This window comes from Bos mutus, chromosome 3 (genome assembly GCF_027580195.1).
Source record: "Bos mutus isolate GX-2022 chromosome 3, NWIPB_WYAK_1.1, whole genome shotgun sequence".
Lineage (NCBI taxonomy): Eukaryota > Metazoa > Chordata > Mammalia > Artiodactyla > Bovidae > Bos > Bos mutus.
The window spans coordinates 110,673,732-110,700,997 of NC_091619.1; the positions used below are offsets into that span (position 1 = coordinate 110,673,732).

At 51.9% G+C, this 27,266-nt stretch overlaps 1 protein-coding gene across 1 annotated transcript in view; it reads left to right on the forward strand.

The window, feature by feature from the left end:
• The window catches only part of INPP5D (inositol polyphosphate-5-phosphatase D), a 137,490-nt gene that overhangs the window by 96,177 nt on the left and 14,047 nt on the right, over positions 1 to 27,266 (forward strand). Inside the window, exons 12-22 of the mRNA XM_005895010.3 lie at positions 1,090 to 1,286; positions 1,697 to 1,814; positions 6,432 to 6,528; positions 7,047 to 7,185; positions 9,025 to 9,133; positions 9,305 to 9,393; positions 15,670 to 15,751; positions 18,322 to 18,411; positions 20,639 to 20,752; positions 22,078 to 22,160; positions 25,282 to 25,369. Of these exons, the coding sequence (XP_005895072.2) occupies positions 1,090 to 1,286; positions 1,697 to 1,814; positions 6,432 to 6,528; positions 7,047 to 7,185; positions 9,025 to 9,133; positions 9,305 to 9,393; positions 15,670 to 15,751; positions 18,322 to 18,411; positions 20,639 to 20,752; positions 22,078 to 22,160; positions 25,282 to 25,369 (1,206 nt within the window). The remainder of the gene's footprint in view (positions 1 to 1,089; positions 1,287 to 1,696; positions 1,815 to 6,431; positions 6,529 to 7,046; positions 7,186 to 9,024; positions 9,134 to 9,304; positions 9,394 to 15,669; positions 15,752 to 18,321; positions 18,412 to 20,638; positions 20,753 to 22,077; positions 22,161 to 25,281; positions 25,370 to 27,266) is intronic.

The following is a 27,266-nucleotide window of genomic DNA, read 5'->3' on the forward strand; positions in this document are numbered from 1 at the left end:
CCCCAGGTCTTCATGCCCAGAAACCCGAAGAGTCACAGCCACGCTGAAGTATTGGGTTGGTAAAAAAATCTCATTTGGGTTTTACTGGAACGAACTTTTTGGTCAACCCAACAGAATGCGGGCCTAGTTCCTGTGTCCCTCAGTCTCAGCCACTGTTTCTCATTGGCCGCCTGAGTCCCTCAGCTCTCACACCCAGGGTTTCATGCACACAGGTGCCTGGCCCTTTCCCCTCTTTCCTTCTGCAAGCATGGAAATCTTTGATTTGGCTGTGCACCGTCCAGGTGAACAGCTGCAGACATGCCCTTCACATGCCATGGAAGGAGCTGACTGGGGCAGCGTGGGAGGGTCTCCCGAGCAGAGACCACCAGGCCCCAGGGCTTATGTTCCCACGCTGAATCACAGTGGGAGTAGAGGTCAGGTCACTCCAGTTCTTGGCTTCTTGGCAGTCGTGAGCCAGGACAGTTTTCTCTCTGGGGGTAAAAAAAAGTGGACTCAACCTCCAAGATTTGGGGGGAAATAAATCTTTATCATTGTTTCTTTATTGAGCTGTTTAGGCTCAAGTTTTCCAATGGCAGTGGAGGTGGGCCGGGAGTAGGGGCTCCAGGCTCTTCGGTTCCTCTGGCTGACTCCTGCACGGCCTCTCTCAGTGTTCGGCTGAGATCTCTCTTGTGCAATGAGAGCGTTGCTGTCTCCTAACTGTGGGTTAGAAGGCTCCATCCTAAACCTGTCAGCTGACAGCACTGTCTCAGTGGAGACAATGGAGAGTAATCTCCTCAAGGCCTGTGTCCCAGTTACACTATAGCCCCAAAGACTAGGACAGTGGCTGACATCTGTGCTATGAGTTCAAGTTGCTATGTGGAATCTTCGAGTGTTTCTGGCCTTTGAAACTTAATGCTGTCTTTACAAAGCAATGTAACATCCTGGGACACGATAGTGCCTCGCTCTGTACCTAAGGTACTTCGTTGGGCGGCCTGACTGGTTTTCAGGGACTATGTGACCCCCTGCCCCACCCCCATGTTTCCCCTGCGTCTGTTCTGACTGCTCCTGATGTACCTTTGACTCACTTGGTGTTGGGTTTTGCTGTTGAAGGTAACGCCCCCCCTCCCAAGAAGATCACGTCCTGGTTTCTCTCCAAGGGGCAGGGAAAGACGCGGGATGACTCAGCTGATTACATCCCCCATGACATCTACGTGATCGGGACCCAGGAGGACCCCCTGGGAGAGAAGGAGTGGCTGGAGATACTCAAACACTCCCTGCAAGAGGTCACCAGCATGACCTTTAAAACAGTGAGTGGTGGCCGTGGCCCCAGGTGGGACACCTGGGCAGTGGACCTGGCAAGTTGGGAGCATCTTGGGGGCAAGAGTGTGCTCAGTGGTCCCCCTGCCGTTCAGGGCCAGAGAGGCTCACCTGCATCCAATGATTAATGGTGTCCCTGGGCGTTGCTGATCACTGGGGTGGTCCCTCTCCCTTGCCCGAGCTTGTAGGTAACCTTTATTTCCTCGAAATCTAGTCAGTGCTGGCCCTATCTTTAAGACAACTTTGTGTCATCTGTGAAGCATCCTTAGGGGTCCCCTAAAGTATAGGGATGACCGGCAGGCCGCCCCACACCTGAGAGCGAGGGCTGGGTGTGAAACTCTTGCTCTGGGGTCAAGCACTGTGTCCTGGCCCAGGGTCACAGCACTGTTCCCCCCGCCAGATCGCCATCCACACCCTCTGGAACATCCGCATCGTGGTGCTGGCCAAGCCGGAGCACGAGAACCGGATCAGCCACATCTGCACCGACAATGTGAAGACAGGCATCGCCAACACGCTGGGTGAGCCGGGGTGGGGGGTGTGTTCTGCGTAAGCTCATTTCTGCCCACACTCGCGTGTCTATCCCTTCTGGGATGGGTGGTCCTCCCAGCCTCCACGTGCTCCGGATGGTCCTCCCAGACTACATGCACCCGGGGTCTACCCCAGTGCTTCTGAGGATCTGCCAGAATGCTGTTGTGACTCAACACCTCTCAGGAGGAGCCCAACATTCTTGTGTTTCCGACGAACTCCCAGTGGTGTCAGGGCCGCTGGCTGACAGACCCCACCTTGAGTATCAGGGATCAAGGACAGGGGTCAACAGCCGTGCTGTGAAGGGTCAGGAAGTAAATATGTTAGGCTTTTCAGTCCATGCGCAATTTCTCAGCCCTGCTGCCGTCACACGAGAGCAGCTGCAGACAACAGCAACTTGGAAGATCACGGCTGTGTTCTAGAGAACTGTTACCTACCAACAGGTGGAGGCTTGATTCGGCCCCTGGTCTAGACCTAGACAGACTCAGGTGGAGGTGGAAACGCTGCTATCAGCCGTGAGCCAGTGGGACCAGTCAGGCTGCTTCAGAGAACTGACACAGATGCGGAGGGCTGCATATGTATGTGTGTGAGTGTGTGTGTGTCTGAGTCTGTGTGTGTGTGTGTGTAAGAGAGTATGTGAGTCTGAATGTGAATGTGTATGTGAGTTTTTTGTGTCTTTTCAGTCTGTCTGTGTGTGTTTGTGAATTTGTCAGTCTGTGAGTGTGTGTGTGAGTCTGTGTCAATGTGTCTGTGAGTGTGAGTCTGTCTGTGTGTCTGTCAGTCTGTGTATGTGTCTGTCAGTCTATATGTATGAATGTGACTCTGTCAGTCTGTATGTGTAAGTGCGAGTCTGTCATTCTGTATGTGAGTCTGTTTGTGAGTGTTAGTCACCTGTGTATGTGTGTCTGTCAGTCTGTGTGTGTCTGTGAGTGAGTCTGTCAGTCTGCATGTGTGAGTGTGAGCCTGTCAGTCTGTGTGTGGCTGTGAGTCTGTCAGTCTGTGAGTGTAAGTCTGTCAATCTGTGTGTGTGGCTATGAGTGAGTCTCTCAGTCTGTGAGTGTGAGTCTGTCAGCCTGTGTGCGTGTCTGTGAGTGAGTCTGTCAGTCTGTGTGTGTATGACTGTGAATGTGAGTGTGTCAGTCTGTGAGTATAAGTCTGTCAGTCTGTGTATGTGAGTGGGAGTCTGTCATTCTGTATGTGAGTCTGTTTGTGAGTGTGTTAGTCAGCCTGTGTATGTGTGTCTGTCAGGCTGTGTGAATATGACTCTCAGTCTGTATATGAATGTGTCTGTCAGTCTGTGAGTGTAAGTCTGTCAGTCTGAGTCTGTCAGTCTGTGTGTGTCTCTGAGTGAGTCTGTCAGTCTGTGTGCGTGTCTGTGAGTGAGTCTGTCAGTCTGTGTGTGTGTGACTGTGAATGTGAGTGTGTCAGTCTGTGAGTATAAGTCTGTCAGTCTGTGTATGTGAGTGTGACTGTCAGTCTGTATGTGTGAGTGCGAGTCTGTCATTCTGTATGTGAGTCTGTTTGTGAGTGTGTTAGTCAGCCTGTGTATGTGTGTCTGTCAGTCTGTGAGTGTGAATCTGTCAGTCTATGTGTGTGAGTGTGAGTCTGTCAGTCTGTGTGTGAGTGGCGGGGAGTGCATAGGGGCAGGTGCACCCACACGGGGGCCGTGGGTGGCACTGAGGGTGAGGCCAACGATTTCTGGTGCTTGGCGTCAGGGACAGGACAGAGCCCCAGAGGCGACAGGAAATAGAACTGCCGCCACTGAACGTGAAAAGCTCCCTCAGCCTTTCTGCTCACAAACCGCAAGCTGCCCGCGTCCACACCCACTTGTCCGCCTTCCTTCCTGTGGCAGCAGCTGCCCTGCTCCGACGCCCACGCCCTCTGCTGCCCAGGAACCCGCTTCTAGCCCTCTAGCCCCTCTGGGGCTGCCCGCCCCCTCCACCAGCCGCCAGCCACAGTCTGCTCAGACCTCCCGTTACAAGACAGGACCACCCTCAGCGGGACGGAGCTGACTGTGCCCCCCGCCCCACCCAGCACGCTGCTGGGCCCCCAGGGTGTCTGTCCACCACACACAGGGCTGCTCCCACAGCTGGACAGACAGACTGACAGCAGGATGGTGGGGAGTGAGCATGCCGGCAAAGAGTGTGTGGCAGGGGGTGGGCTGCTCCAGGGGCTACTTGAGATGGGGGGGGGGGTCTAGGGGCCTCTCCGAGAAGTCAGAGGGCTGAGGAAATGGGAGGAGCGTTCCACGCAAAGGCCTTGTGCTCGCTGGGCTCAGCCTTACAGGTGATGGGACAAGGCCAGAGAGGGAGGCAGCAGGCCCAGGCAGTCTGAGTTTCATGGCTCTAGGAGGGCAGCTTGGATGCAGGGGATTTCCCATGCACCATTTCCCAGTCCCTGCTTCCCTCCCCTCCTCTTCTCCTCTGGGGCCAATCTCCCCCCATTTCCCTCCCCTGAAATGGCTCCCAGCCATGGTTAGCACAGGGCAGGAGTTCACTGGGTGCTGACTGGCTGGTGGAAGAGCTGAGACCTCCGAGAGGGTGGACCCAGTGCCAGGCCGTGTGTGCTAAGTGCTTGCTGTGTTCATTTAATACAAACACCCTGTCGGGGCAGGGACTATTGTGAGCCCCCCTCACAGACATGACTCTGGAGGCTACAGTGATGTTCCCAAACCTGCCCAAGGCCCTGTGGCAAGGACGTGGTGGGCAGGGACTTAAGCCTAGGCCCCAGGCTGGGGAGAAGGCTGACAGGAGGGGCCTCATGGGGACAGGGGAGTCAACTCCAGGGCAGAGGGGAGAGAGCCTTGGGTCAGGAGGCCCGGCCTGGCTCGTCCCCGGGGCCGTCTCGTTGTCCAACCCAGACAGAATGTTAGCCAGCTGGGTGGTTTTACATTTTGAGTACCAAATTAAAGGAAAAGGAAACAAGGAAAGTCAATCTTCACAATGTATCTTATCAAACCTCCTGAAAGTGTTAGTCACTCAGTCGTGTCTGACTCTTCGCACCCCATGGACTGTAGCTCGACAGGCTCCTCTGGCCATAGAATTCTCCAGGCAAGAGTACTGGAGTGGGTTGCTCTGCCCTTCTCCAGGGGATCTTCCCGACCCAGGAATTGAACATGGGTCTCCTGCATTGCAGGCAGATTCTCTACCGGCTGAGCCACCAGGGCTCATTACCATTTCAATGGGTATTCAATTTAAAGGTTTATTAGCTATCTTACAGTCCATTCTTCTTCTAGGCTTACAATTCTGTTGTGTCTCTTATACTCACAGCCCGTCTCATTCAAGACCAGCACATCTCACAGCTGCCATGATGGGCAGAGAAAGTTCCCAGGCATGTGTCAGAACCACCTAGAGCAGGGCTGGCAGACTTGTTCTCTAAAAGGCTAGATAGTAAATATTTAAGACTCTGCAGGTCATGCTGTCTGTGTCATAACTACTGGACTCTATCTAAGGGCATAGCTGTGTTCCAATAAAATGTTGTTTATAGACTCTGAATTTCATATCATTTTAATTTTATATCAGATATTTAATCAAAATATTCTTCTTTTGATTTTCCCCCAACTATTTGAAAATGTAAAAACTGCCCTATAGCTGGTGGTGGGACAGTGTTGGCTGAACTCCTGACCCAGAAGACTTGTTAGACAGAGATTACTGACTCCCACTCTCAAAGTGAGTGGACATGAGGTCTGAGAAAACTCTGGGAGATGGTGATGGACAGGGAAGCCTGCAATGCTGTAGTCCATGGGGTCGCAAAGAGTCGGATATAACTTGGTGACTAAACAACAACAAACGTAATATATTTAGGGCTTCCCTGGTGGCTCAGTGGTAAAGAATCCACCTGCCAATGCAAGACATGTGGGTTTGATCCCTGAGTTGGGAAGTTTCCCTGGAGAAGGAAATGGCAATCCATTCTGATACTCTTGCCTGGGAAATCCCATGGACAGAGGAGCCTGAAGGGCTACAGCCCAGCCCATGGGGTTGCAAGAGTCAGACATGACTTTGTGACTGAACAACAGCAACTCCCAAAGCTCTGATTCAGCAGGTCCTGGGCGGGGCCTGTGATGTGCGCTTGCACCAAGTTCCCGGTGGTGCTGATGCTGCTGGTCTGGGGAACGCACTCTGAGAACCATGGGTCTCAGTGCGGGTTTTGGCCTCTCCAGGAAGCTGGGGTTTGCTGGTGCGAGGTCAGCCCCACCCCAGCCGCCGGCTCCTCCTTCTACCTCCTCTTCTCAAGGTTTCTGAGTATTTCTGATGGCCCTGCTTGGACCTGTGGGAAACACACACACACACACACACACACACACACACCTGCTGAGAGGGCGATGCCAGGATGACTTAACACCGGCAGCTTCCTCCCTCAGACCTGCCGAGAACCCCAAGGCTGCCGGCTGTTCACCCCGTTTTCTTATTCTAGAGGAATCTCACCCCCCACCCCAGTCCCTGTCCCCTGCCATCTCTCACCCTAGATGAAGCTGTTTTTCTTCCTTGGCCTCCACTTTTCCCCACACCTGTTCTCTCCTGACGAGTGGCTTGGCTTCACCCTGATTTCCCACCACTTGGCAACTTTGCCTGTCGGGTGTTCTGACTTTTCCCTCCTCCCCCTCCCTTTAGGGAACAAGGGAGCCGTGGGGGTGTCGTTCATGTTCAACGGAACCTCCTTGGGATTTGTTAACAGCCACCTGACTTCAGGAAGTGAAAAGAAACTCAGGTAATGGCGCTCACTCCCCAAGAGCAACTTTTGGGGTTATTTGCCCAGACAGACCTCAACACCTGAACCCTGTAAGCCCTTGGCCATGACCCTGCCCTGTTGGCCTCTAAGGACTTTTCCTGTGGTCTCATCAAAGCTAACTGTGGCACAGGGGTGTGGGTGAATCTTGCCTAGGGGACAGAACAGACACTTCCTTGTGTCACCCCAGAGGCACCTAAACACCACTCCGCTTCTCAAGGGGAAAGCCTCCTTGGGGCACCGTCACAAGTGAAAGCCCGATTTGCCTATGGTGGCCCAGTCATGCAGAGTCATCGGGAAGGTTGATGACTGAGTCCCTGCAGAGCAGATGCTCCCAGGGCCCTGCCCTGCATTCCCAGTTCAGCCCAGGGACCACATCAGATGGGTGGTTGCTGCAGACTTAAGTCTCACTTCCCCACATGTCCCCCTCTGACTTCCTGGCCCATGGAGTAGGGAACCCACGATCCCATGCTAAGCTGGCCACTTTTTCGTTTCATTAGGCGAAACCAAAACTATATGAATATTCTCCGGTTTCTGGCCCTGGGAGACAAGAAGCTGAGTTCCTTTAACATCACTCACCGCTTCACCCACCTCTTCTGGCTCGGGGATCTCAACTACCGCGTGGAGCTGCCTACCTGGGTGAGGGGCTCTCTGCCCAGGGCCGGGGATTGCACAGGACAGAGGGTCCTTTGAGCTGACTCAGGGTGGAGGTCGTGGAGACCCACAGACCGAGCTGGTCCAGAGGGGCCACTCCTCTGGGACTCGATACTGTTGCAACTATGGAGCCACTGCCTTTCTTTACCATTCGCCTCTGCTCAACCTGGGCTTCCCTGGTAGCTCAGCTGGTAAAGAAACTGCCTGCAATGCAGGAGACCCCAGTTCAATTCCTGGGCCGGGAAGATCTGTTGAAGAAGGGATAGGCTACCCACTCCAGTATTCTTGGGCTTCCTTGGTGGCTCAGCTAGTAATGAGTCTGCCTGCAATGTGGGAGACCTGGGCTTGATCCCTGGGTTGGGAAAATCCCCTGGAGAAGGGAACGGCTACCCACACCAGTATGCTGGCCTGGAGAATTCCGTGGACTGTATAGTCCATGGGGTCACAAAGAGTCGGACACGACTGAGCAGCTTTCACTTGCACTTTCTGCTCACACCTACTTCCCACACACCTGTTCTGGCCACCCCTCCCTACCACCTCTCTGCCCCTCCGGTGCCCTAGCTGACCAGCAGCAGCCTCTCAACTCACCAGTCCCAGATCCCGAGGAAAGGCTGAAGTCTGTGGGGACCAGCTCAATTTTCTCCCCAAATCATGGGTCACCAGGTAGCCTAAGGAAGACACTCCTGAATTTGGACACCCATCCAATGAGCAGCAGTCAGAGGGGGCCCCCGGCACAGATGGCCTTGCTCCCTTGGGGAAGGTAAAGGATTCCGTGGGAAGGGGGTGAACTGGCATGGCCCCTGGACGTGATAAGAACGAAATGCGGTCACATTTGTGCTCCTAAAAGAGGGGGCAGGGGCCAGGCCTGGGAGCAGAACCACGCCTGTCTGCTCCCTGTGTAACAGGAGTCCTTTGCACTGGTGTCTGTGCCGGGGGAGGGGACGGTGGAGACACCTGATTTTACAGTTTTGAGCACAAGCAGCCTGAGAAGATGGCCTTGGGTCGCCGCAGATCTCTAACAGTGGGATTGGACCTGGGCCTTGGGGCTCTGCTCCCAGATGCTTTCCCAGGCATCCCACATCCCGCACTCCTGGGCCTCCCGCTACCACAGCGGCTCTTGGCCCATCTGCGCCCTCCTCACCCTCCCCAACCCCTCCCTCCCTCACAAGATGCTTCTCGAGAATTCCTCCTCTCCCTCCTGACTGAGCAGGCAGAGGGGATGGGGTAGACAGGGGCCCCACAGATCCTGACCCTTCCCAATTAGGGGCCATCCCAGCCATTCACTCCCTAGAGGGTCTGCCCAGTGCATCTGCCAGAGTGGATGTAACATAAGTCCTGGGAGAGAGGACAGCTGGATCCCGAGGCTGGCACAGCCCACCAACGTCATGGTGACTCGGAGTCTGAGCCCAGATCACAGAGGCCTGGTGCCCAAAGATTCAGGGGCTAGGGTCTCAGATCCTTTCATAGCCTTATGAACAAGCTGTCTCACAGAGACCATGAGAGAGCAAGGGAGACATACCTACCAAGGAAGTCTTATAAAAAGGATGCCAGAAGTCCATGTGCAAAAATAGTGTCCCTCTGCAAATTTAGGACAGCCAGAAGCTTCTGTTATTGAGTTGATACTTCACTACACTTGCAGGGTTCTCCTTATTAAATGATTGAGTGTAAATAAGCACCAACTTGACATCTCTAGAACCAGGGTCTGGGGCAGCTTCGGGGGCTCGGAGTCCTGGTATGGCAGGGAGGCAGGATGTGGATGATGTGGCCCTTGTCATGTGGTGAAGGGGTCGTCTCACCAGTGGCCCGGCCATGTCTTTGCTCCAGGAGGCAGAAACCATCATTCAGAAGATCAGGCAGCAGCAGTACGCAGACCTCCTGTCCCACGACCAGCTGCTCATGGAGAGGAAGGAGCAGAAGGTTTTCCTGCACTTTGGTGAGAACCACCATCCTTTTCTCATGGGCCCCCTCCCTCCATGGTTCTGTCTCCCGTTTTCCCAAACATCCTCACCAGGCGGGGAAGAGTGATGCCTGGAAAAGAGAGAAACTTGCCCAGATGTGAAACACGGGAAGTCAAAACTGAAACCACCGTTTTGTTTGATTTCAGAGGAAGAAGAAATCACATTTGCACCCACCTATCGCTTTGAAAGAATGACTCGGGACAAATACGCCTACACTAAGCAGAAAGCCACGGGGGTGAGTCCTTTCCTGTCCTCCACCTCCATCCGCCTTGCACATCTCACCCCTCCTTTGTCCACTCCATAAAGGCGAACAGGAAGTGAAGAGAACCCTCATCCACCAGGTGACAAAAAAGAAATAGCCCTAGAAATCCTATGTTGATCGTGTCACAGAGAAAAACCCTCCCCTAAGGAGAGGCTGGGCAAGCAGACATGGGCACTGCAGGGAGCTGGCTCACGATGCTGCTGTTCACGCGTGTGTGTGTATGTGTGCACGCGTGTGTGTGTGTGTGTGCACCACGTCTTCTTTATCCGTCCATCTGTTGATCGGCGTTTAGGTTGTCCTCAAGTCTTGGCTGCTGTAAGTTGTGCTGCAATGAACATTGAAAGGCATGTAACTTTTTGAATTAGAGTTTTCTCCAGATATATGCCCAGGAGTGGGACTGCAGGATAATATGGCAGCTCTATTTTTAGTTTTTTAAGGAAACTCCCTACTGTTCTCCATAGTGGTTGCACCGATTTACATTCCCACCAAGAGTGTAGGAGGATTCCTTTTTCTCCACAGTCTCTCCAGCATTTATTTGTAGATTTTAAAAAATAAAGATGCCCATTGTGACCAGTGTGAGGTGATACCTCGTTGTAGTTTTGATTTGTGTTTCTCTAATAATTAGTGATATTGAGTATCTTTTCATGTATCTGTTGGGCATCTATATGTCTTCTTTGGTATCTATTTAGGTCTTCTGCTCATTTTTTGATTGGGTTATTTGGGTTTTTTTATATTGAACTGTTTGCATATTTTATGTCTCTTTAAGTCCTATTAATATATTTGCTAATCTGCCAAGTGAATCATCATTATACTAGCTTCTTTGCTTCAGGACTTATCAGTGCCTTTACAGGTTTATGAGCACTTGGTTCTCTATGGGAAAATTCATGTGCCAAACTCAACTGGTCATGAAATATCAGTTAGTATCTTATGAGACCACTTGTGTTCCATGGCACAGTGAGGAAACTGTTATAAAGCATTCATTCATTCTTGTTCAACAGGTATTTACTGATGACCTGTGATGGGTTAGGCACTGTCCTAGGTGGTGGGAGATCAAAGATGAGTTAGATGTCTGCCCTCAAAGAGTTGATAGTAGGAAAGATAAGACAAAGACACAACTCATCAGAAAGTGAAAGTGTTAGTCACTCAGTCGTGTCAGACTCCTTATGATCCCTTGGACTGTAGCCCACCACACTCCTCTGTCCATGGGATTTTCCAGTCAATACTGGAGTGGGTAGCCATTCCCTTTTCTAGGGTATCTTCCTTCCTGCACTGCAGGCAGGTTCTTTACCATCTGAGCCACCAGAGAAGCCCTAACGAGAGGCAGAATATAATGTGATGCCCAATTCTGTAACGAGTACACAGAGGGAAATAACCACCAGGGCAGGGAAGAATCCTGGAGGCTTCTTGAAGAGGGGCTTTGTGGTGCCTGAAGGACACTTGGGTTTCAACAGGCAGGACAAGGGCTGAGGGAGGCTGATCCACTTCAGGCTGAAAGGATTGCCAGAGCAGATGCCGAGGCAGGGAATTCTGGCACCCATCACCTTCCGGGAGCCAATCCAGGGGGACCAGCCCTGTGCTGGGTCCTGGGGCCTAGGGGCCTGCAGTGGGGAGCTTCCCTGGCTGCTAGAGGCCTGGGGAAATGGAGAGAATTCTGGGCAACACCTGGGCTCAGGGGCAGGTAGAAGACTGGATGGCAGTGGAAGAGAAAGGCCAAGAGTTGGGGAGATGCCTGAACAATGCAGGAGTTAGAGAAGGGGAAAAACGCAGAGAGGAAGAAAGCAGATCCAGAACTGCTTCCACGAGGAGGCTGAGACTCGGGGCAGGCAGGACACCTCGTGAGGTGCTCACTGGCTGCTGTGTGGCTGGACTCATCTGGCTTAAAGGCGCCATCCGGGCAGGCCCACGGCAGGTACATTTGGAGGTGGTGAGGGGATGGTCTAGTTGGACTTGAGTATGAGGAGAAAGAGACCGGGGCCTGAGATGGTAGAGAGGAAGGTCCTTGATGCCAGGCAAAGCAATCTCACCTGTTAGATGAGCACCTGCTTCAGGAAGCCACTACAAGATCCCCTGAAGGGCTGGCAGCATCACGGTGATACACAGAGAAGACTGGTCTGCATCAGTGTAAAGGATGAGGGTGACTCAGGGGACCAACGAGGAGGCTCCCGCTGAGAAATAACTGGGCCTGGAGTGGGAGCGGAAGCGGTGAAAATGAAAGAAGAAAAGCAGGATATATCGATCCATCTGACTGACGTTCATACAAACTGTGAGATCAGAAGGCAGAGCTGGTGCCGAGGGGGGAAATAGAGCTTGTTTTCAGACTCACTGTGTAATGTGAGTGGAAAATCCCAAAGATCCAGAGGGCAGTTAAGAATACTAGACTGATGCTAAAGCAAGATGCCAGGGCTGGGTTGTAGATCTGGGAGCTGTCTGCACAGAGAAGATGGTCAGATCCATGGGAATAGGTGAGGTCGCCAAAGAGTGCGTGGATGATGACCGTAGAAGAGCTATGGACAGATTTGGGGTCATCTCCATTCAGAGAGGGGAGGGAGAAGCAGAGATGACAAAGGAGACAGAAAGAGAGTGGGTGTAAGTGGTTAGAGGACCAAGCAGACAGCTCGAAGCATCACAGAAGCCAGGCCGAGAGACTTGCCAGGGTCGGTGGTCCGCAGAGTGGATTGTGTGAGCCAAGGAGGACAGGTACATTCACAGGAGCCCTAAGCAGGCAGCCGGACTTGGGTTCAGGCGTTTGCTGCTGCTGCTAAGTCGCTTCAGTCATGTCCGACTCTGTGCGACCCCATAGACGGCAGCCCACCAGGATCCCCCGTCCTTGGGATTCTCCAGGCAAGAACACTGGAGTGGGTTGCCATTTCCTTCTCCAATGCATGAAAGTGAAAAGTGAAGGTGAAGTCGCTCAGTCGTGTGTGACTCTTAGCGACCCCATGGACTGCAGCCCACCAGGGTCCTCCATCCATGGGATTTTCAGGGGTTTGGGTGGACACTAAAAGAACAGTTGCCATAGAAGTTGTTTTGTTTTTTTGGGGCTGCACTGGGACTTCGTTGCTGCTGGTGGACATTCTCTAACTGGGGCACGTGGGGGCTCCTCTCTACTTGTGGTGTGCGGGCTTCTCACTGTGGTGGCTTCTCTTGCTGTGGATCACGAGCTCTAGAGTATAGGCTCCGGAGTTGCGGCACCCTGCCTTAGTTGCTGTGAGGTATGTGGAATCTTCTCACACCAGGGATAGAACTCATGTCCCCTGCATTAGCAGGAGGATTCTTAACCACGGGACCCCCAGGGAAGTCCCTTGACTTAGAGTCTTGGGGGTGAGATCCAGACTACAAGGGGATCAGAGTGGCTCTTCACCCAGAATGTGCGGGTGAATCACTAGTGAGTCTTCTTAGAAATACAGATGTCTCCACCTCCTCGCCAGAGGTTCTGATGCAACAGATCAGGGGTGGGACCCCGCTCTCTGGGTCTTTGTAAAGCTCCACCGCTAATCCTGCAGAGCAGCCAGTGCTGAGAACTGCCGTGTTAAGGAACAGTTTGGCAGCGTCTCTGAAATCTGAACGTGCACCTACCCTACTCAGCAGTTCTGCTTTGGTGTACCCCCGAGAGAAAGTAGTGCATTTGTTCACCCAAAGACAGATACAAGGACGTTTACAGCACCTTTGCTTATAATGTCCAAAAACTGGGCGCAATTCTACTTCCAGTGAGAGTAGAGTAGATGAATGTGATTTATACATACAATGGGACACAACTGCAGCAATAAAATGAAAACAAATTTATACAAGAAATAGGATGAGGAAGGCTGAAAGAAGCCAAACACAAAACAATATGTACTGAATGAGTCCGCTGATAGGTTCAAGAGTGGGCAGAATTAACCAACGGAGAAACCTTGGCCACTAGTCGTGTTTACCTCTCAGAGGCGGTAGTATTGACAAGGAAGGGACACAAATGGATCTTTTGGGATGACAGACATTTTCTACAGCTTGATCTGGGTAGTGGTTAAGTGGGCATATACAAATGTAAACAAAATCCTCAAGTTGTACAGCGTAGATTACCGCACTTTACTATTAAAAAAAAAAAAAAGGCAAAAAACTAAAGTCGCTCAGTGGTGTCCGACTCTTTGAGACCCCATGGACTGTAGCCTACCAGGGTCTTCCGTCCATGGGATTTTCCAGGCAAGAAAACTGAAGTGGGTTGCCATTTCCTCCTCTAGGGGAATCTTCCCGACTCAGGGACTTACTCAGGGATCAAACAAGTCCCTTGCGTCTACTGAGTTCGCAAGGAGATTCTTTATGGACTGAGCCACCTGGGAAGATCAGGTTGTATATACCTCAAGTTAGGAAAGAGTAATGGGGAATCCAGAAATGGAGGCAGTGAAAAGAGAACATTCTTGAAAGAAAAATGGCAAAAAAGAAAAAAGTAATTGAAGGAGGTGTCAGGGATAGGCTCTTTTAGGATGAGAAATATTATGTCTGCAGGCATGGCGCTAGTAGTAAAGAACCAGCCTGCCAATGCAGAAGATGTAAGAGATGTGGGTTTGATCCCTCAGTCGAGAAAATCCCCTGGAGAAGGAAATGACAGCCCACTCCAGTATTCTTGCCTGGAGAATCCCATGGACAGAGAAGCCTGGCGGGCTATGGTACGTAGGGTCACAAAAAGTCAGACACAACTGAGCGACTTTAGTTTTTTTTTTTTTTTTTTTTAGCACACAGAGGAGAAAGAGCTAGAACTTGAAAGGGGATATTCATTAAGGAGGGTTCTTACTGCCAGTTTGCATTATCAGTCACAACCAAGAGACATCCTGCTCATGGTGTATCTTGGAAAGTTCTTGTCATAGTACATATTGTTTGAATGATTATGTAGGTGGATGGCTGGCTGGATGGATGGATGGGTAAGTAGGTGAGGGATGGATGTGTAAGTGGATGGGTAGGTAAGCGGATGGATGAATGTGTGAATGAGTGCCTGGATAGATGGTGAATGAATGAGTGCAGGGGGACAGATAGCTAGAGTGTGTTATTAAAGTAAATTGTTGGAGAAAATAAGCAGAGATTGGATTGAAAATCAGAAAGAGGGGTTCATTTGAGTCCAAAAAAAGTAAGAGAATATAAAGCAACAAGACAGCCTGAAATAGTGAGGAGGACAGGTAAGGGAGCACAGCCAGGCGAACCTCATTAAAGAAGGGGTGTAGGTGTCTGAAACTGTGGGTCTTGACCGTGGAGCCAGGACTTAAGGCAGGTGGAAAGAGTTGAAAACCGCTTCTGGGGAAATTCTATAAAGAACCAGCAGCAGACGAACCCAAGGATTACACATGCCATGAGTTAATCTCTTCTTTTATGATTTCTTTTAAAAGTAGCATGCATTTTTTTTTTATAATAGTAACTTGGACAAGGAGCTTTAGGGGACAATACTATTTAATGAAATATTCAAATATTAATAGTCCATGGGTCACATTCTGGATTATAGCAGAGTCAACAAGATTCCTATTATTCAAAAAGTTTCTAAATCACTTAATGGAAGCCAACTTGCAAGTAAATATAAATGTAATCAAATGTTTGAGGTGCTGTGATAGCAGCAGGTGTGGAATAACGTTGGGGGCATAAAATAGAGACGGAAAATGGTTATGTCACTCATGATTCTAGAGGTGTTGCTATCTGCTCTTTCTTCTGAACCTTTGCTTTTGGCCTGGTAATGCTCACTAAAAATAGGAATAGCAGACGTTCATGATTCATTCTTAATCTCAGAGTAAAAGCCTTAAATATTGTAAGGGGTAGTTTAGGTTTTGCTTTGTTTTGCAAATACTATATCAGATTGAAGCAATTCCCTTCTATTCTTTAATATATATACTTAATCTTTAATGGATATGAAATTTTGTCAGATTCTTTTTCTTTATGGATGCAATATGATTTTCTTCCTTTACTCTGTTAATGTAGTGAATTACAGTAAATGATTTTTCATATTAAAATATCTTTGCAATTCTGGAATAAATCCAATTTGGTAATGGTATATTATCTTTTAAAATATATTGCTAGATTTGATTTGCTAATACTGTAAGTATTTTGTATTTATGTTCATGAAAGAGATTGGCCTGAATTTTTATATCTTATAGTATAATGGTCTTGTCAATTTTTTTACCTCCAGGCTCTGCTAGCATTAAATCTATCATCTATCTATATCTGTATGTAGCTAGCTAGCTAACTAGCTATCTATTACATAGCATTTCACACAGCCTTGACTTTGACTTGCAGATGAAGTACAATTTGCCCTCCTGGTGTGACCGAGTCCTCTGGAAGTCTTACCCCCTGGTACACGTGGTATGTCAGTCCTACGGTGAGTAGCAAGTTAAGAGGTCACACTTTCCTAAGTTAAAGGGCTGCAGTCCATCCATCTGCCTAAACTTGGCATTCAAAGCAAGTGGAGGTCTTTAGAAAGAAGGAGGGAGACTGGTCTGGAATTGGCATAGATGAGCTGGGAAGACACAGCTGCCTCCCCCGTCCCGCCCAGGGTCTGGGCCACGTCGGGAACGGGAGGAAAGCCAGGCCTCACCTAGGAGCTGCACAGTCTTCCAGGAAGGGCCAGATTTGCACGTGAAGGTGAAGAGGTCGGGTGTTTTGCTGATGATATTTCATGGCATGCTGAAGAGGGTTTAGTGAGTAGTAAGTGGGCAGGAAATTGGGAAAATAAAGGGGGTGAATGTCCCGACTCAGGAAGTGGGGGTAAACTTTGAGCTTGGGTCTCCCGATGGTAACGTCAATAGTATGTATCAGTTATCTCTGGCTGCGTAACATCTATCTGAAAATCCACTCCCAGCCTGCAGGCTGGTTCAGGCTGCTGCTGCCTGGGTCCGGGGATTCCTGGCAGCCAGTCCCAGCTGTGGAAGTGCTTGCCCGGTCTCTGCTTGCTTCACATTCACTAATGTCCTCTTGGCCCAAGGAAGTCAAATGGCCAAGCCCAGAATGACCGAGGCAGGCGGGACCCACAGGGCACACAGTCACAGGGAGGCCACCTCCCAGGTTTCACGCAGTTGCCCTAGTGCTAATGCTGTCATGCTCAGCACACATCTAAACTATGTTTTAATATTTATTTATTTGTGCTGGGTCTTAGTTGCAACACACAGGCTCTCTGATGTGGTTGCTGTGTGCCGGACTTTTAGTTTCAGCCTGTGGGATCTAGTTCCCTGACCTAGGATCTAACCTGGGCTCCCAGAATTGCAAGCTCAGAGTCTCAGGCACTGAATCACCAGGGAAGTCCCCCTTATCTAAAATATTTTAAAGAACAATTAAAAAACCTGCTTGTCCACCCTTTAGCTGCTCTTCTGTTTCCACTACAAATCTGTGGCCCCACACTTGGCCTGACTGCCCCCCTTCCCTCATCTCCTGCTTCACACAACACGGGACCCTCACTGACTTCTTCCTGCCAATGGCCAAGCGTGTTTAGATGGGGTGCCACCTCCCTCTTCCATTCTGTCTCAGTATAACGGGGTGCCCTCCTCCTGGCCTAGCTAAGCTTCTCACTCGAGCCCTTTGTTGCATGCCCTCCTTCTCCCCTAGTCCCAGTCTCCCCACCATCTTGCTTCTCCTTGCTTCTCTTTCTCCATCCATCTCCTTGTTGTTTCAAGTTGTCTTTTTGGGAAAGAAAAATGATTTCTCTATGTATTTATTTTTTTAATTTCTATTTGGCTGTCCTGGGTCTTGGTTGCCATGCACAGGCTTTCTCTGGTTGCTGTGTGAAGAAGCTAGTCTTTGTTGCCATCCTTGGGCGTCTCATTCCAGTGGCTTCTCTTGCCGTGGCACACTGGCTCTTGGTGCACGGGCTTCAGGAGTTGTGGCACAGGGGCCCGGTAGTTGCGGCTCTTGGCCTTTAGTTGCCTGAGGCATGTGGCATCTTCCCGGACCAGGGATCGAACCCGTGTACCCTGCATTGGCAGGTAGATGCCTATCCACCGTACCTCCAGGGAAGTTCTCAAAAGTTGTCTTTCTGATGGTTGTTTGCCAGTGAGCTTTTTTTCCCTTGTTTATTGGACAGTCTATTATATTTCTCTTGAATTTTCTGCCCATTCCCTTTGGTTGTTGGAGGGGTGGTATATTAATCTCTTTTTCTTTTTCTGCTGATTTGTAAATGCTTTACTGAGAAGAGTATATCTCGGCTCGTTGTTTTCTCCTGTGCTGCGTGTCCTTTTGCCCGGTAATGCTGGCCTTGCCCCATCACTGGCCTGTCATCCTCATCTCTTCTCAGCCTTCATGTCTTCCCTCTGAAGCTCAGACATCCTTGTGGCTTCTGCTACCACCTAACATCGTGACTCCAGAGCAGAAGATAAAATCTCCAGCCCTGAGTATTCAGCCAAACATCTCCATGTAACTCTATCACATGCACTTGGAACTCTAGACTTCTAGACCCTCTGCTCTTTCTGTTATCCTCTCTAAACGTACTCCGCTGCCTTCCCTTCTCATCTGAGTGCCAGGCTCCTTAAAAGAATCCTCTGTACTGTTTCTACACTTCCATCACCTCCGTGCTCTCCAGAGGCATTGTGGGTTGGGGGACAGTGATGAGATCCCCATCCCACTCTGTGCCGTGAGCTCCTCATCAAGGCAGCAAAAGGCTTAGACCAGAAAAAACCCCACAGTTCACACACACAACAATCTATATATTTTAAAACTCACAAGTCTTTAGGGAAAAAAAAAAACTATTACAGGTATATTTAGCCACAGAGGAGAGGGTCACAGGCTTTCACGGAGACTTTCAGGCATGGTTGTGGAAGGTAATGGAGCAGCCATACGAAACCATCAAACTTGTGGTGGCTTCCATACGCATCAGTTGATTTCTGCTATGCGTTGGCCATCCTTGGCTCGACCAGAAGGATCCCTCTTCCTCTGCTCAGAAATTCCTTCCCTCCCCTGCAGGTAGCACCAGTGACATCATGACCAGTGACCACAGCCCTGTTTTTGCCACATTTGAGGCAGGAGTCACCTCCCAGTTTGTCTCCAAGAACGGTAAGTGGTGGTGGTGGGGGGGTGCTGTCTGTCCGTCTCTTCTCTGTGCAGACAGGAGGACTGGGCGCTTGTCTTCTGATTGCAGCAATCAATTGTCTGCATTAGATAAATGTTCATCCTTCCGGGTAAGCCCGCAGTCCGCACATCGGCTCCCTTCATGTCCAAACCGCACCATGATTTCAGTCCAGAGTGTGTTCTTTCTCTCTTTGGCAAGCGTGCCAGCTTCTTAAAGCCTCAGTTTTAATACAGTCTTTAAAATTGGGAAAAATAAGTGATCCCAAGGTGCAGCATAGGTGTCATCAAAGATGATTCTGGGTGGGACATGGATGAACACTTATTAGTAATGCATTTATTTTAATATGCTTTAAATGTGATGCTTCTGTGTAAGGCAAGCAACACTGGTTTTCCATTTAGTCTTGTGATGCACTCTTATATGTAAATACATTTATTTAAGGCTTTAAAGTGAGTCTATTTAAAGGAAATGTTAAGTCAATATTAGGACAGGTGCGTGGTAGGCAGTAAAAATTGTGAAGATAGGATGCAGATGATAGCGTTTGAGGAAATACTGGAGTAAATAATACTCTATAATCTGCGGGTAATTTTGCAAATAATCTAGCTTAGCCGTGGTTGCCAGCCTCATCCAAGCAGAGGCCTGGGTGTTGTCTGCAGCGTGTCCCGCCCTGGGCCTGGGTGACCAGAGAGCCATGCTGTCACCTGCTCCGCCCACTCCCCACTTCCATGATCAGCAGACAGTGAGGGCTCATTTAGGAGGGCCGAGTGCAAGGCCTAACACAGGTTGGAAAAGCCTGGTTTGCTTCTCATCCTTCATGTCAATGGGGCTGGAACCCTGTCTTCCTGAGACACTCTTGCCCATGGGCTGTTGATCTGACATCCATGGCCCCAGCAATGTGACCTCCGCTCTCCACGCAAGCCTTGACCCACCATCCTGTCTCCGTCCTAGCTCTGGCCTCTGTGCCTTTCCAGAATCTTCCACCTCTTGCTGGCTCCCACCCCTCTCTCTGTTCTCTGAGTTCCTGCAGCATTGATAAAGCAGCGCATACATCACACGCCCGGTGAGGACCCTCTTCCCATCCCCAGAGTCAGCCTTGCCCTCCATCCACTGCAACTCAGCACACAGTAGATGTTCACAAACACCAATGGCCGGGATTAACATCTACCTAAGCGGAGCATGGCCTTGGTGCTGGGTGTTTAAAAAAAAAAGAGGAAAGCTAAGTGAAATAAGACAGAGAAATGAGTCGAAGATATACATATGGTATCAATTACATGTGGGGTCTTTATTAAAAAATACCAGTTTCATTATACAGTACAGTGGTGGTTGCCAGGAGCTAGTGAAGTTGATTGAGAGGGGAGGAGAGGTAAGTCAAACGTTACAGATTTCCGGTTATAAGATGAAGTTCCAGGGCTCTAATATTCCACATGATGACTATAGATAATAATACAGCATTGTATACTTAAAATCTGCCGAGAGTAGGTCCTAAGTGTTCTTACCAAAACACACAAACAAACAATTAATGATGTGAGATGATGGATGTTATTATCTTAATCTTGGAAATCATTTCACAGTGTTTGCATGTATCAGCTCAACCTGTTGTTCACTTTAAGTATACACAATTATATTTGCCACTTGGTCTTCAATCAAGGGGAGAAGGAAAGGAAAGCAGGAAGGAGGGGAAGGATAGAGGGATGGGGGGTGTCCTTGCTCTCAGGAGGCTCAGAGTTTGTACAGAAGGGCGGGACACTGTTCACAGTTGGCCTCAGGACGCTCGCAGAAGCATCATCTAAAGGAAGACCACACCTGCAGGTTACCTGGGTGCCAGTGAGGAAGGAATGGGAGGAGCCGTGCCTGGAAGGAAGAGCAGGCCTGCCTCCCCATGTGAACTTAGGAACAAGATAGGTTTGGGCATCCACCAGCCCTCTTTGCCGGAACCCCTGGAGAGGCCACGGCGTTAAGGGCGTCACCTGGGGCCCACACAGCTTTGGTGGCAAAGCTGAGCGTAGAACTCTTCCCTCTGCCCTGCACCAGCTTGGACTCATCAGAGAGGCTGTTACCGGCGTGGGTGGTGGGATTTCAGGGGACACACTCCCTCCGCTTAGACCTTGGACGCAAGGAGGGAGCTCGGTGTTGCAGGGGAGGAGGGGGGCTGGATCGAAGCGCTCTGTCTCCAGACACACTGTGGAACCGAACCTCTGCTCTCCTCTATTCCAGGCCCCGGGACCACTGACAGCCAAGGGCAGATCGAGTTTCTCGGGTGCTACGCCACACTGAAGACCAAGTCCCAGACCAAATTCTACCTGGAGTTCCACTCCAGCTGCTTGGAGAGTACGTGCTCGCTCAACTAACTGCCTTTTAGGGGGGTGCAGGCAGGGCCCCTTCACCAGTGCCTGGTCCCTGGTGGTGCTTCTCTTCTGTCTCTGGGAAGGCCTTCCTGATGGGCCTTGGTGGGGACAGGGTCAGAGAGTGGGGCTGCGGGTGGACAGTATAAGAGGAGACCCGGTTACTGCGGGGCCCCCAGTGACCTGCGATGCTGCTGCTCCAGTGTCGGGGTGGTCCCTGGGGCACAGATGCACCAGGTGGGCAGCGAGGCAACTGGATCCTCTGCCTGCCCCTCCAGGCGGAGTTTGGCCCACTCCTGGGTCCCCCAAGCCGGGGCTCTGGAGTGACCAGAGAGTCCTGGGCAAAGGTCCAGAGCTCGTGGAGGCCAGCGCCAGGATGGAGCAGCTGCTGGTCATCACCTGTTCTTCCCCAGGGTCCCCTCCTCTTTCTTGCATCACAGACAATCTTTCTCAGCTGGTCTGAGCATCTGAAAGCGAGCTAGAGATGGACAGCCTCCTGTCAGCCAGGAGCGGTTCGCACACAGCTGGGTTTAGGAGATAGTCTTTCTAGGGGGCGTTTCTAGGCATACTGTCTAAAGCCGTGCCACGGTGAGGCGGTCTGTGCGGTTTCTAGCTCACCTTGCAGAGATGGCCCGGAGTGGGAAGTGGGGAGTCAGCCTCACAACAGCAGGCCCTGTGTCACGGGGTGACAGATGCTTCCAGAAACTGGGAACAAGACATGGGCCACCCGCTGCAGTGCCGTCCCACCTCCCTTCCTCCGCAGACTCCGCCTGGGCTCCCCTCCTGGTGACAGATCCACCTTCTCCCTGAAGTCTCCCCGGGTCCCAGTTCACCGAGCAAGGGCATAGCACTTCCAAAAATGACAAGGATTTTTGTGCGGGTGTTTTTAATAAACTATCGAGACATTTGCATACATTTCTATGGAAACAGAATGTTAGGAAGCTTAAATTAGCATTTCAAAAGGCTGTTATCTTGAGTGGCGTGGGACGAGCCAGAGCCCTCCTGTTTCCTGATCTCCTCCTCGCCTATGATGTGATGAGTCCTCCATTGCCTGGTTTGTGGCAAAGAGGAGCCGAGAGGGAGGGGAATCTCTGAGTGTCCTAAAAATAATTAGACCGTGTTGGCAAATGACCATCCCCTGAACCAAAACAGAATCTCCAGCAAGCTCTGCTCCTCAACGATGCTGTGGCCCCAACAGATAAAGAGGAGGGTGGGTGTCCTCCCTGGTCCTGCTGGAGCGACCCCAGGAGTCTTCTCTGTCTGGTTCTTGTGCTGTTCTTCTGAAAACCTGCCTTCTTGTCCCCCCGACAGGTTTTGTCAAGAGTCAGGAAGGAGAAAATGAAGAAGGAAGCGAAGGGGAGTTGGTGGTGAAGTTTGGCGAGACCCTCCCAAAGGTAACTCAAGAACAGAGACGATTTTGTATTCACCGGCCAGAGGTGCTGGCCAGTGGCAGAGCTCCGGCCGGGCAGAAGCAGCTGCCTCTCTTTCATGGTGGTTTATGACGCTCCTCCCAGCAGTGGTTAAACGTGGGCCTGCACCTCTTGTTGTTCAGTTGCTCAGTCGTGTCTGACTCTTTGCAACCCCATGAACTGCAGCACGCCAGGCCTCCCTGTCCTTCACTATCTCCTGGAGTTTGCTCAAACTCATGTCCATTCAGTTGGTGATGCCATCCAACCATCTTGTCCTCCGTCATCCCTTTCTCCTCCTGCCTTCAATCTTTCCCAGCATCAGCGTCTTTTCTAATGAGTCAGCTCCCCGTATCAGGTACCCAAAGTACTGGAGCTTCAGCTTCAGCATCAGTCCTTCCAGTGAATATTCAGGACTGATTTCCTTTAGGATGACTGGTTGGGTCTCTTTGCAGTCCAAGGGACTCTCAAGAGTCTTCTCCAACACCACAGTTCAAAAGCATCAATTCTGCGGTGCTCAGCCTCCTTTATGGCCCAACTCTCACCACACCTAGTGGGCCCAGTATTCCTAGATGGATTTCAGTTCCCCTGATAGATCATGGAAGGGGTCTAGAGGCTGTGTCATCTGACCACGTGATTTTACAGAGAGAGGAAAGGAGGCAGGTCCCAGAGAGGCTTGTTCATGGTCACACGGCTGCAATGACAGACCCAGCACCCACAAGCCAAGGCCCCAGTTCCCCTGCGGTGTCCTTCTGTTCAGCCCTGGATTGGAAGATCACACGAAGGAGTAGACAGAGGTGTGTTGGCTCTGGATGTGCAGAGAACCTGACCTGTCCTTGGCCCCCAACAAGCAGAGGGTGGAATTGCAGGCAACCTTAGTAGGAACACGTTTGTCTTTATTACAGAAAACTGGGACCCAGCACTGCTTTTGTGATGTTACGTTGATGATGGACATGTTTGGTGTTCACTCTGGAGACACGTGGAATAGGACCCTGCTTCTTTATCAATTAACAAGGGAAGGGACATAGAGGAAGTGTCCAGGGCCGGGCAGGTTTTTCACACAGGGCAGGGGTCTCAGGCCCCGCTGGAAGATTCCCTGGAATGTGATGCCCTAAGTGAGTTTTAAAGGACGGCCTCAGGCTAGTGTGGGCAAGCAGGTCTCAGGGGCCTGGGCTCCCCGCACTGGCCTTAACTGTTGGTCGGAACCGACCTGTGGATCACACATGAAAAGACCTATGTCTGAGTCCCGAAGTCTTCTAGTCTGGGTAGACTTCAGATTGGGGTCCTCCAAAAGGCTGGGGCTTCCCAGGTGGCCCTAGTGGTAAAGAATCCACCTGCCAACGCAGGGGACACAGAAGACCTGGGTTTGATCCCTGGGTCCGGAAGATCTCCTGCAGGAGGAAATGGCAACCCACTCCAGTATTCTTGCCTGGAGAATCCCATGGACAGAGGAGCCTGGCGGGCTACAGTCCACGGGGTCGCAGAGTCAGACACCACCGAGCACGCATGCTCGCTGAGTGCAAGCGGCTGGGGCGGGGCTGACAGAAATCCCCGTCTGGCGCTGTTTTCAGGACCCAAGACCCGGTGGCCCTGGGCTCCAAGGCAGTGTCCCAGCTCAGCCCCTCACTGCCCCACCTGACCCTCTCCTGCTGCCCCTGGGAAGCACCTGGACAGCGCGTTTCTTACTTCCGTAAAGTCGGGAACGATGCCAGCATCCCAATCCCCACGTCCCTGCAGCGGCCCACTCCTGGCCTTCCCCGCCCCACTGCTGCCTCTCGGGGGGCTCCATCCCTCCCTACTGGCCGAGGGGTCTTTCTGGAATGCCCATCTGCTCCTGGCCCCGCTTCCTGCATCCGGTGGGGTCCCTGATGTCAACTCCTCAGCCTGGCTCCTGGCCCTCTCCTCTCTCTCGGTCTCTTCTGCTCCCCCAGCATCTCAGGGCCCCCCCTCTGTCACCCCCCGTCTCCTCACCCTCTGCAACCCCGCCGAGGCACCTGACGAGGCTCCTCGCCCCCCATGAGGTGCCATGTCCCTCGCAGACCTTTTGTGTTCAGATTCCACCTCCCGTCCCCCTTCTGCCCAGTGATGGTGGTGGCAGGGGGGCTCCTCTTCCTGCCTCAGCAGCACCCCAGCCCCATGGCTGACTTGGAGCCAGTGGTCTCTGCACATCGGTGAACCGAGTTCTAGGGACAGCACTGGAGCCTCAAGAATGGCCCAGAGCTCCCACTGCCATGTCCAGTCACCTGTTCTGGAGCTTTCTGAATAGAGTCCATACTGTCAGTTGGCATGGACCCAGAGGCCCACACTAGGGGATCTCTTGGTGTCTGTGGAGGGGAGGGAAGGGGGCAGCCTGTGAGGGTTTTATTAGGGCTTCTGTGTTGGGGTCCACACGAGGAACAGCCCTCAGCTGGGAGGAAGTCACAAGCGGTAGCCGGCAGGAGCAGGCGGCCTTGCAAAGCCCCTCCCTGTGACTGTGGACCGGCCCTGCCCCATGCTCCCGGCCCTGCCGCATGCCCCCACCCACACCAGCAGGGACTCAGGGACAGGCTGGAACTTGGGGTCTGTGCCTGCCACTTACTGAGTCGCCCTCCAGCAACTCACAGGACCCTGCAGGCCCATCGGGAGGCTCTCCTGCAGGTGGACACAGGTTCCTCCTTCCCAGATGGAAGGCAGATCCTGCGGCGCCTCCTTCAATGCAGCCTCCATCCCAGGACGGGGGGCCAAGGGGAGGGCTGAGCTCTTGTTGGGAGCGGGGTGCGTTCAGACGTCTGAATATCAGCCTGGCCCCGTCCCTCCCCCCACCCCTTGATTGTGGGGTGTGCGGGTGGGGGAAGGGAAGGGAGGTGGTGCAGGTGAAGGCATGTTTGGGGTCAGGCTCTCTCGCCAGGGCCCCGGGTGCAGTGTGACGGGGGTGGGGGGTCAGAAAGGAAGTTAACCCCACCATGTTGGGCAGGGTGGACATACGGGTTCCTCCCTGCTCTCTTGGACAGGAAAAGCAGATATTTGAATTTAAAAAGAACATCTCCCCATACATTCCCCTCTCTCTGGGCTGGCTCCCCCAAGCCTGTCCCCTACCTGTCCGAGCTAACCCATGCTGTTCTCTCTGCAGCTAAAGCCCATCATCTCTGACCCCGAGTACCTGCTGGACCAGCATATCCTGATCAGCATCAAGTCCTCCGACAGCGACGAATCCTACGGTAAGGAGGTGCTATAGGTACCATACCTGTGATCGAGGCCACCCACGTCAGGGAGAGGAGCTATCTCCTTCACAAAAAACCCACCTGCTGCCCATCCTGGTCCTGCCAGAGGAACAGTTACCAGGAAGTCATCCTGCCGACCCATCGGGCTTCCGAGAGGGACACAGCCCCTCTCATCCATGGAGCCTCTCCCGTGTCAGATTCCATGCCAGGCGCTTGAAATATTACGACTGATGTTGACACGACCCTGTGAAGCAGACACTACCCTCTCCATTAGTCAATGGGTGAACTGAGGCTCAGAGAGGTAAAGTGAGCCACATGGGTGGTAACTGGCTGAGCCCTCATCTGAACCCGGGTCCACCTGGCACTGCTCAATGCCCAGCACAGACTAGTTTGAGAAGGCCTGTGGCCCCAACAACTGTCCTCCAGACATCATCTTCTGTTAAGATCTTCAGCCTGCCCCTGGCTCCAGCATGGTGTTAGCTTTGCCCTTGAACTTCATATGTATAGTGCAGCTAGAGCATGGAATGAGGGGGCAGGTAGTCAGAGAGAGGCTGGAGGCAAGGAGCCAGCTTGGCAGCTCCACACAAGCCAGGTTAGGGGTAAATACCACATCCTGGGGACAGCAGGAAGCCACTAAAGAGTCAAGCAAGATGATAACATGGTCAGCTTTGCAACTTAGAGTTTGCAGTGATCAGCTTGATGGATGTCAATCCTAAAGGAAATCAACCCTGAATATTCATTGGAAGGACTGATGCAGAAGCTGAAACTCCAATACTTTGGCCACCTGATGTGAAGAGCCAACTCATTGGAAAAGACCCTGATGCTGGGAAAGATTGAGGACAGGAGAAGGGGGTGACAGAAGATGAGATGATTGGATGGCATCACCGATTCAATGGACATGGGTTTGAGTAAGATCCGGGAGATGGCAAAGGACAGGGAAGCCTAGTGAGCTGCAGTCCACGGGGTCGCAGAGAGTCGGTCACAACTGAGCGACTGAACGACAACAACAACAACACGTGGTGGATGAGGCAGCCAGAATGAAAGTGGTGAGGGCAAAAAAAAGAGAGTTTAAAACTGAGAGGTACTGAGAAGGGCCACTGTTTGACCACGGGAATCCGGGGAAGAGGCTGGAGGATGGCCCTGCACTCCTGGTTTCAGTAGCTGAGCAGATGTTTCCATTTCCTGAACTGGGTCAGCTGTGGGGAGGAGCAGGTGAAGCAGACTCAGCCAGGGAAGTGGGAGGAAAATGGAAGACTGGGGTCATGGACGCCGTCAGAGCTGCTCAAGAGGAGCGGGTGGTTATGACAGCAAATGTGGCCGAGAGATCCGGCCAAGTAAAGACTTGCGTCCTGCAGACCAAGAGCCCCGGGGATCATCTCTGGACTTGGGAGAACCGTGTGCAGTGAGGGAGTGAGTGGGGTGAGGAGGCGGAGGGCGTGAGGCCCACCAGCATGTGCAGTGGGGTCCAGGGCGGGCGTCTGCTTCCAATGGAAGGAATCTGCAGGTGGTCAATGCTGATCGGGGGAAGCCAGGAAGCAGAAAGAGGCTGCAGACAGGAAGGGTGCCCACATGTGTCTGTTGCCCACTCTGCAGGCTCTACCCAGAGCCCTGGGATTTAGGTGCCATCACCACCCCCACTGCAGAGGTGAGGAAATGAAGTGACATGTCCAAGGTCACCCAGCCACTGCTGTGTGACCTTGGACTTGAACCCAGATAGCGCAGCTCCAGAATCTTGCCCTCCACTCCCTCCCACCACAGCACTGGAAAAGAGGTCCCTGAGCCAGGGCAGGGGCGGGTAGAGCCTGAGGAGTCTGATGGAGCAAAGAAAAAGGATCCACATGGTGCCGGAGCATCAGGAGGTTTGCCGGCAGGAAACGGGCATGCGGGTCTGAGG